Here is a 10,288-nt window from a genome sequence, read left to right on the forward strand (position 1 = left end):
GTCGAAAAAAGTTGGAATAGCTTGCTCACACCACTCTTCTGCAATACCACCCAAAGAAATTTTCTGATGTTACAACTTTTGGTTAATATTATTTGATTTATGCCATCTAAGATATCTTTTTTAAAATTATTATTATAAATTAAAGATAAAAATTAAAATTGACTAGTGCTGGCTTTGGAAAAATGTCGGCAGTGTGAACATGTGTATGTAGAATGTATATTTACGTTTCTACTTTTCTGCACTAGGGGTCGCCACTGATGTAAAATAAAATGTATAATTATAATGTAAAAACCATATCCATTTTCCGGGGAAGACCCATTTTCCAAGGTTTTTCCTCTTAGTCCTTCTTAGGAGAAGATCAACAGCACTGAAATTAGGTCAAAAGTTAATTTTTTCGTTGGCCTTTGGGGTTTCTTGGCAATTTAATTCTTGGATAGTGTCCTCAAACACTCCTTCTATTTTTCTCTTCTTAAGTGTTTGTTAAAAAGAATATTCTGCGCTTATAAATATAATAAAATTTAAATCAAAATAAATACATTTCTCCAAAAATTTAAAATTGCGAATATTTCTTTCAGCTCCATTTTGTTTATTTCACCCAGTGTAAATAAAAGTTCCATTAGACAATGGCTGACAGTCACAGCCAATTCACACACTTTGGCTCACTGTATTATCGGGAGAGAGCTCAATTTAAGTGCTGCCTGCATGCGGGGGCATAAATTAAGAGCTTCTAAGCGCTGCAAAGTAAATTTCCCCGAAGCTGACTGACCAGAAGCACTTTATCCTTAATTTTCATAAATTGCCCGGCACACGTTGATTATATCGCACTTGATGCGCTGAACTGTCTGCTCTTCTTACCCCTCCACCACTCCCAGTAAAATCCATTATAATTCGAAATTACAAGGCCAGCAACAAGTGAGGGACAAGATTCGTGTAGATACTTTGATTTTATTATCGTAATTTCTTGGAACACTTTACATTTACATTTAAATTTATACGCCATAGATGCGAGACGATAAACGACGACTACACACACATAACAATTTGACAGTTTAATTGATTTAATTTGCGCACCACATTGATACGGATCTGTAATTGATATCTTTTCTAGACATAGTCGTAGTTCGTAAAGGTACACTTCTGCGTAGAGATACTCCAGCTTGCTCATTACTCGAAGCTTTGGTATATAAAATATAAATAGGTTACAGACAGATTACGCTACTAAATTAGAACATTGAATTGGGCAAAACTTGAGATTCTTGGAGAGAAAACAACACTCAACTAACAACGACGGAGCTTCAAATCGGGAGGCCTGACTTCTGCCCCCCCTGTCGATAATATAGATATATATTATATTTATTTTAATAATAATTTCACGTGTTGCATTTGTTCAGTATCATCCAGTCCAGTCCATCGGAGCTATATTTTTCATGGCTGGGTCTTAGAAGCTGGTCTTGCCGAAAATGTAGTTTCCCGGCGCATTCACGTCCTCGGCGGCGAAGTACTCCTTCCACAAGGCGGCGAACTGCTCCCGGGTCACCTCGCTCTGGCCCTGGGCCATCTTGCCGAAGGCCTCCTCGCACTCGGTCTTCTCCAGGCCGTAGCTGGAGCAGACCAGCGTGAACTCGGTCACATCGATGCCGCCGTCGTGCGAGGCGTCCTCCAGGTCGAACATGAAGTTCATGTAGGCGTTCTGCCAGTCCATCACGCTGCTGGGATCCTTGGCGTAGGCGTCCCACATGTTGCACCACTCGTCGACGCTGACCTGGAAGAGCCATAATGGGATGGATGAAGCGATGAGATTGCGGCTTAGAAATCGCCATCGCCACCGCCCCAGATTTATGCATCCCGCCCCGTGCTGAAAAGCCCATTAGTCGGGCATCGCCTCGGGCGAAGATTCGCCATAAAACACCTACCCCTCGTTATGGCCGCTTTGAGGGTGTAATTTATGCCATCTAGTGATGCGATATTAACATTTTCTGGCCGCCAATACCGAACAAGGCAATTACCGCAGTATCGCCTTGACCAACTTGGCTGACCGCCTTCGACGGCGTTACCAAAAACCGAGTACCAGTAACCAGTTACCAGTATACTGCTGCCCCATCCCATTAATTGTGGCCAGCCGTTACGTTTTGGCATGTTTTAATGCGGCCATAAATAAATGCGAGGGTTGTGTCTGACCAGGACCACTTGTAATGCCAATTGGCAGTTGGCTATGTTCGACCATCCAACAATCCCCCACCCCCCGAGAAACGAACTCTAAACAGCCATTCGAACTGAATGCATATTTTTATGTTTATGGCCACAGACTGAATCGAAACGATTTGGCCCAGATCCTTGACCCTGTGACAAGCCAATAAAATGCGTAAACTATCAAACTGCAGCTCCTTTTCCGGCTAATTTGGGGCCGTGTCACGGCACGTGCTCCGACTTGGATTGCCGGGGCAAGTGAACAATAAATCTTAGGCTGGCTGCCACAAAGGCGGACCAACAATGGCCGAGGGATTTGGCATATTTTGGCAGCAAACTCCATCAAGTTCCTTGGCTGTTGGCCAGAACTTTTGCGGCTTTTGTGGCAGCCGAAGTTCCACTCTATCCAATATCCACAATCCACCTCATCTAGTTTAGTTGCGCACAAAGTAGCCGTAAAGCTGAAAGCCGAAAGCCCGTAGCCCGTAACCCTTGGAATGCGCCAATAGAATTAAGCCGAGGTTTTGTCGGTCTGACATTTCAATTTCTGTTCGCTTTGTATCGCATTGTTGCGGGTTTCGGTCGCCGTTTGTTGATATTGAACTACGTTCTGCTGGGCCGGATTATAATTTAATTTGCTGCAGCGGCGGTGCGATTATGCCAGGGACATTGGCATTGTGATTGTGGCAAAAGGGGAATGCATTCTAGGACAAAAAGTTGGTCTTCGTAATGAGAAGAAAGTTGGTGGCAAAGTCCCCGGCCGGAATTCGGATTGCACTGCTCAAATAATTCACAATTCAATTTCCGCCCGCTGGCAGGGAATTTGTTTACCCCTCGGCATTCCGCACCAATAAAAAGGGAAATTTATGAACGAAATTTCTCTTCCGTTTTTTGCGTTTGCATTTGTCGGTTTGTCTGTGCGAAGGACACTGTATGTGCAGGGTGTCCTGCACACTTGTCAGCCGCTGCCACAATGGCATCGAGTGCAGTCCATGGATTTCAGCACTTTTGGCACTGACAATGGAGCCAGACAAAAAACCGAATCACTTGACATGTAGTTAGTTGCCTTTGCAACTCAAAGGGGGAGGCGTTCCGACCCGCACTGAACTCACCTGTCCATCGTTGTCCTTGTCGGCCTTGGAGCGCAGGCCAGTCCAGATTTCCATCATCAGGTCGTAAGTCTCCTTGTTCTTCGGCGTGTCCTTCTGCCAGCCGCGCAGTTGGCAGACGCGCTGCAATTGGCAGAAACAATAACAGTCAGCACGGACGGCACTCCCAAATTGAGTTATCAGCTGATATTGGCAAAAACTGCATGCAAAATGGGGCACAAATAGCACCAAAAAAACAATGGCGCAGCTCTTTTGTTGATGCATGCATGGTATGTGAGTATGCACAGCACTCTTCAAAAATATATTCAAATTTCTGCTTGCTTTTTTGCCAGCAGTATTTCCGCTCCACTTACCTCGATGGCCAGCTCGAAGTCCTTAACGTCGATTTCGCCGCTTTGGTTCACATCTGTTGCGGCACGCATTATGCGCAATGGTTGTTATTTTGGAGCAGGAGACACAGGCGGAGGCAGTCAGCGTGAATTGCATGTTGTTGGTCCCGCATTGTTTGCATTGGTCAGTCGGGGGGGGGGGCAAAAAACCAAAACCCAAACAGCGAAGGCGAAAAATAGCCAAAAAGAATTCGAATAGAGTGATGAACAATGTGTGTGGATTTTTTTTGGCAGGCTGCGACACAGTTCCGGTCGGCGGTAGTGCGAACATCAACAAAATTGCACAGCCTAACTATTGGATTGACACCATCGCATGGGACTAACCACACTCAGAAAAAAGTAAACCAAAGTTTAGAAATTATAAAAAAATACTCTACCGAATATCCTGCAAATATTTTATAGATTTCAAGAGAACTAAAATTGCAATAAGTTTTATAATAGAATAGTTAAAAATAAATGATGGTCTATTAAGTTGATTAAACTTTCACTATACTAATAACCTTACTTGTTACTAACCTATAATTTAAAGACTATTTATTTTACATACAATTTCATTATTTAACAATACATTCATTAATATTTAAATCGATGTTATTCTTTCTGTAGTTCTACTAACCCATTTCCATTTAAAACGAAATGATTCGGGCTAAAGTCGTTTTATAAATATTTCCTACTGATGGGATGTAGTTTCAGAAATTATTTCCTAGTTTATGGCAAGGATTATACTAAAACCGTAAAAAATGGACCCTAAAACAAACTTAAAAAACACAAAGCCAAGTTTTTTATTTTATATTATATTTTTTTTGTGTGTGCCATTCTCTGCCAGGTTTACGTTTGGCTTTTGGCCATGCGGGCGTTCCATTATCATTTGCAACGGTGTGCAAACGGCCACTTGAGTGCCAGTGTCAAGTGTTTGGCGCTTGCGTTTTATGACCTTTTTTTCGGCGCTACTCTTTTGTTATTGCCTGACCAGCTGCCGTCGAAGGGCGGGCAGCGAGCCAAGTTAGCAGGAAAATGTACGGCTGGGATTGTAGGGATGAGCCAACCGCACCGGTGAATTAGTCATAATTGAAAAGCACTTAACCTTTATCACACACAGCGTTGCCTACTTGCGAGCGCTTCCCACGAAAGTTGTTCCTTTCGACATTTGCATTGCGTTTAATTCAATTTTAAATTGGCAAGTTTTGTTTGCCTTTGCTGACAGGCAAACACTTCTGAGCATTAAACATGGAACGGAATGCACTCGTCGTATGTAAGTGGATGTCGAGCACTTGCGTATACGCGATGCATGAACACCACATTACGTATACGCGCTGTATGCACATCCCAGATGGAGAAGATTAAATCGGAAGCGGAACTGCATGCTAATATCAGTCATTCGCTTTACGATTTTATTATGGGAAGCCCCATATCGCCTGGACCAGCTGTGTCCGTGTGCTGTGTTTTTTAATCCTATTAAAGAACTTTCAGCCACTTGCAGGGCAATCTAATCAAAGTTTTCCAGCAATGGCTCCCTGAAGTGGTCATAACCCTGGCCATTTCCCCTGAAAACGGCTGTCCGCACTTAAGAACTCCATTTTTCGCGTGGCCCCGGCCATTCATCATTCTGATAAATACTCACCGAAGAACACATTGAACAGGAAAAGCAGCTTCTTTTTGCGGAAATCGGAGATCGACATTATTGTGTTGTTTTATGTTTGTTTTCCTTGCCGCTAGTTGTTTTCTTTATTCTTTATTGCGCTCTTATTGGCTCTCCACTGTTGCAGCCGGAAATGGGGAACTGCAATGACAACGAAAAACACAATTACACGAGCATCGTGAACGGCATAAAATGGCAAATGAAGTGTATTCGGAAACGAGACTGCGTTTAAGTTTAAAGTTCTCTCTCAATTAGGGGCGGTGCTGGGGGGTTGGGGACGTCCGGAGGTCGGATCGTAAAAATAACAGTCAAGGAAAGGAACTAAAACCGAAAACCAGCAGAATAGAACCAGAAGCAGCAGGGAAACGGATTGGGTTTGCTCTAGTTGACTGGCTTAGTTTATGCCAGCTAATTCAGGCAAAGGAAATAAAACAGGACCGTCTGAGGATGCGAAAAGAGCGAAAGAGCTGCTGCGCGAAATGCAAATGCATCCTGGGGGAAAAGGGGCGGGTCGAGTGCCGAGCTAAAAGCGACACAAATGCAGGCACAAATGCCTTGGCTCAGACTGTCCCCCTTCCCCCTGTCCCACCCCCTGCGCTCTATGTGTGTGTTTGCGGGGCTCATGGCTCATTTAACCTTCAATCAGAAGCCAGTTGCAAGGCAGGGCCATGTGCTAAATTAGACAGAACTATATATGCATGCATTGTGGAATGTATCTTGGCTGCAGACGCACTAAACAGGGCGCAAACATCAAAGGACCAGACCAGGCCATTGCCAGCGCTAAAAGGCCTGAAAGCCTTCGTGTTTGCATTAACTGCCTCTAAACGAGAGCCTCATGTTTACTGCGTTTATGGATGGTAAATCGTGAATCTCAAGGGATTCTAAATCGCTGTTTGACTGCCAAAAAGTATGCAATGATTTATTTTATTAAACAAAATAATAACTTAGGCAGTCTACCAGAGTCATTAGGTTTTTGGAATCACCTATAAATACGTCTAAATATTTAAGGAATTAAAAAAACTCACGAACTAATCGGATTTTCGGATTAAAAAATTTTATTGCATACTTTGAGACACCTTTTACTGGGAAGTTTAAAGCCTTACGGAATTCTTTGGATGCCTAGAACTGATTGACCTGATTAAAAGGTTTAGCTAGGTCTTTTCTTTTTGTTTACATCTCTTAAGAATTGAATTAAGTGAACTATTCAAAGTGCTCGTCGCATAAACACAGCAAATATTTGTGTTAGTTCACTTTCGGGAACGCCGACTGCTGGCAGCCCTCACTCCAAAAAAAAACAACAAAAAAGGCATTTGTTCAGCGCTGCTCGGAGCGGCTAAGGTAGCCAAAGCATAATTCCAAAACAGAGGGAAATTGCAGCGAGGACGTCAAGTGGAAAGTGGAATGCAATGAACATGACAACGGCAACGAGGATGCCAGGATGGCCAAGAAAGCGCCGATGGCCAACGGCTGATGCCTGATGGCTCACGGCTGATGGCTAAAAGCGGAGCACTTCCTTTTGGCAAAAATGCAGTTTGCCTCGGAAATGAAATTAAATGGAATATCTCCGAGTCGCCAATTGGATATGCTGTTAAGCGGCAAATTGAAATAGGGCATCCGATCCAAAGCGGCGTAAAGCGAAAGGCTTTCGGTCAAGTGCAGGTAAATTTGACTCTTACTAAAGCTAATATTATTATATTATTACGGCGGAAAGGTGGGCTTTTGTTGGCAGTAGCAGCCAAGGTTGCCTCATCCAAGAACTCCAATTGAAATCGAGGGACATTATCAATATTGCCTTTATTGCCATCGGGAATCTAAAATGAAGGTGAGTGCTTGAACAAAATGGGTTAAATAAAACAAATGGCTTAAAGAGTTCAACAATATAAACAACGTTAATTAACATAAAACCATAATAGCTGCAAGCTGGTGCAATTAAAAAGGTCAAAGTTAATGTAATGTTGAAATTAATCTGACCCGGAATAATTATTATTCACTTTTTCATTAGCCAAAACCTACTAAGCTTCCCGTTCGATCGATTAATCTTATCAAAAGCTGACTGGATTTAAACCACCACGGTAATGTTAATTAAATTTACAAATTTCGCTGTCATAAAAATTAATTCTGACAATTATTTGGATGCGGAAAATGGCTTGCTTAATTAATAAATTAATAATTGGGATTTTGCGATGGTAGCAAACAATGTGGCAGCCGATGTCAACTTCATTTAGCATTAAATGCACACACATTTGCGTAAAAATCAGACTGTCACAGTTCATTAATTTCCTACGTGCGCGTCAATTAACATCAGGTGAAATCGGAGTGGGCGTGAGTGGGTTTAAGTGAAAAGAGTACGTTGAAAAAATAATCCACACCTCAGATGGCTAAAAGTACACAAAAAGAGTGAAATTCAATTTGGCGCCCTTTTCATTTTCATGTCCAATGGCAATGCCAATTGCGTGAGGTCCTTGATGGGGAGAAAGTATTTTTTCACCAGAAATACAGGCACGTACCCAGTGGCTTGCGAAATATAATGCTTTATACAGAAAAACAAATTAAATCTGGATTAAGTTTTGACAAAAAACATTTTTAAATCCGAAGTCATTATTTATAATTTGCAAACTTTATAAGAGAGAACAGAACTTATATTTATTTTATTTTATTTTATTTTATTTATGTATTTGATTTATTATTTTTTTAAACTTGCTAAGCCCAATATAATTTAAAGTTTTAAAAGATAAAAATACTTGTTTTTTCATGGCCTGAAAATTCCTTGATCTACCGTTTTTAAGCCAAACTGAAATGGGACTTAAGCCTCTCTGCGAATTCGACGGATCTGCTGGCAGATGTAATTTAAGCCAATGCAGCGGAATCTCATTTCACTGCCACTTACGCCTCGCAACGTAAAATGGCCGTGGAAATTTAAAGCCTTTTAATAGCCTGATGGGCGGATTATTTATCCTCGAAATTAATAATTAAATATGCGCGCAAATTGAATTCATCGATGCCATTTGTTTCTCAGTTTTCCACAGCTTTCTGTTCCGTCATCGTCGTTCGAGCACATTACGCATACGCCGTGTGCCACCGCGGTTTTGTTTGTCGCCGTGGCAGGGGCATTTATGCCGCCGTCCTCCCATTAATTACCAATACTCATGCGCCAATGCATAAAAGCCACGCGCTGTTTGCCACAAAACTGCGTCGGCTTTTGTGGCACGAGGCGACCACATTAACCAACATCACCGAAGGCTCGTTAATTGGGTTCTGTTTGAGTTTGTGCATGAGATTGAGTTTTGCTCTCGATTTTCGGGCCATGCCGCACAACGAGTTTCTAATAATGAAAATATGGTTGAATTCACGCGTTTTATACAGCCTCTCCGGCAATAAATAGCCATCTGCGAAGTTATAAATTTCAATATGAAGACATCAATGTTTTAATTGGACTTTTAGTGCGAAATGGGCTGACTTGATTCCGCAATTTATTGGGCAATCAAATTAGAGAACGCCCAACCCCAACTGGCCGTTTATCAACACAATTTGATTTGCATAAAACTGGTTCTTTTTTGTTTGGCCTGCAATGTGTTTATTATGCAAAATCCAAATCCCCGGCGGGTCGAAGGCAGGTGGAGGAAACTCATAAATTATGGGAGAATAAAATGCGGGACGGGCAGCAATATTCATGGATAGTTGACAGTTGTGAAACAGTGCTGAAAAGTATGCTACACGCGATTGATCGATTTTGCAAGTCGATTTGTGGACAAATTGTAATTGTTTTGCATTGATTGCATCGGCATGCAAATTGAGTTTATTTATTTGGCAGTCAGATACACGACAAATGGGATTGCTTAATCCCAGATGACCAAATGACCCAATCTTAATAGCTCTTCCAATTCTCACCCACAGCCCCAGCTTCATTCTCAATTCGAGTTGGACGACGCTGGCGATGGCATGGTTTTCAACGGTCGCTAATTACTTTTGCGCTGCCGTAAATTTGCGCAGCCAATTTAAAATAATAGACAATGCAAGTGGCGTCGTCGTTTGCTCTTTATCTGCTGATGCAGCCCAGCTCCGGGGAATATTCCGCTGTCCACTATCCACAATCCACTATCTTTGTTGCCTTTGTTGCATTGTCCGGCTCGCAGTAATTTTGTGTAATTTGCATTAATTTACATTTAATTTGCAACCGCCGAGGAACCGAGGAGCCAAGGAGCAGACAATGCGCGGCCTAAGGCCACCGACGCATGCCTGGCCAAACAACATGACCGAAAAACAGACTGACTGACAGGACGAGGATCCTTGGGCTCTCGTTTCTCCTTGGCGAAAAACTTTTGACCATGCTTTCAATGAATTCATTATGGGCCCGGCCCAAGGTGGGGAAGTAAGAATATTCTTCCAGTTGTTAAATTGTCGAGAGTCTGGTTGTGTTTCGGAAAAGTTTCATCCCCCCAGCCCCCCGTGAAAACCACCTTTCTTTCACGAAACTATCTGCTCTGCCCACTCAAGAAAACTGGGTCTCTGGTTCCTGTTGAGCCAGCAGCTCTTTGAGCCACCCACTTGTGCTCGTTACTTTTGGCTTGTTCTTTTGTCGGTTTTTGAAATGTGTTTTTCGAAAAATTTTGCGCCATTATTATGCTTGTAGCGTCGGAAACTCTTAACACAAACACACAGGTACGGCTTACACTCACAGATGCAAATACGTTAACTTTACCGTTGGTTCTGAACAGGCTCTGTTTTTTGACTGGTTTTTCGGTTGTCGGATGTCGGTTGTCGGATTTCGGTTTTCGGAACCCTGGACTCGTCTGCTCGGCTACGCGGTTGGCCGTCTTGTGATGCTCGTTGCCATCGAGCCACCGCCTTTTATATGCGCCCTCCGTCTGCGCCGACGTCGCTGCCGGCGCCGGCAGAACTTGGGCGCTCTGGGTGCTCTATGTCATCGCTGGGGTTTTATCTTATCGCCGATTCTGCCGACGCCA

General features: G+C 42.9%; 1 protein-coding gene across 2 annotated transcripts; it reads right to left on the reverse strand.

The window, feature by feature from the left end:
- Positions 1-913: 913 nt before the first annotated feature.
- Scp2 (Sarcoplasmic calcium-binding protein 2) lies at positions 914-10,088 on the reverse strand. 2 transcript variants are annotated; one of them, XM_017149003.3, is made up of 5 exons: positions 10,024-10,088; positions 5,307-5,465; positions 3,650-3,702; positions 3,300-3,419; positions 914-1,762 (listed from the first exon to the last, which is right to left on the reverse strand). In XM_017149003.3, exons 2-5 carry the CDS (start codon positions 5,362-5,364, stop codon positions 1,439-1,441), a joined length of 555 nt encoding a protein of 184 aa, XP_017004492.1. In that variant the 5' UTR covers positions 5,365-5,465; positions 10,024-10,088; the 3' UTR covers positions 914-1,438. The 2 variants fall into 2 exon arrangements, with proteins under 2 accessions (XP_017004492.1, XP_017004493.1); XM_017149004.3 differs by having other exon boundaries at positions 10,001-10,087.
- Positions 10,089-10,288: the final 200 nt, after the last annotated feature.

This window comes from Drosophila takahashii, chromosome 3R (assembly GCF_030179915.1).
Source record: "Drosophila takahashii strain IR98-3 E-12201 chromosome 3R, DtakHiC1v2, whole genome shotgun sequence".
NCBI classification, from domain to species: Eukaryota; Metazoa; Arthropoda; class Insecta; order Diptera; family Drosophilidae; genus Drosophila; species Drosophila takahashii.

Bases quoted from the DNA above. Each gene is read 5' to 3' on its own strand.
- Scp2 (XM_017149003.3), bottom strand. From the start codon at position 5,364: ATGTCGATCTCCGATTTCCGCAAAAAGAAGCTGCTTTTCCTGTTCAAT. The intron at 3,703-5,306 runs GTGAGTATTTAT...GTGCCGCAACAG, and splicing joins CCTGTTCAATGTGTTCTTCG to ATGTGAACCAAAGCGGCGAA. The intron at 1,763-3,299 runs GTGAGTTCAGTG...TGGCTCTTCCAG, and splicing joins ACAAGGACAACGATGGACAG to GTCAGCGTCGACGAGTGGTG.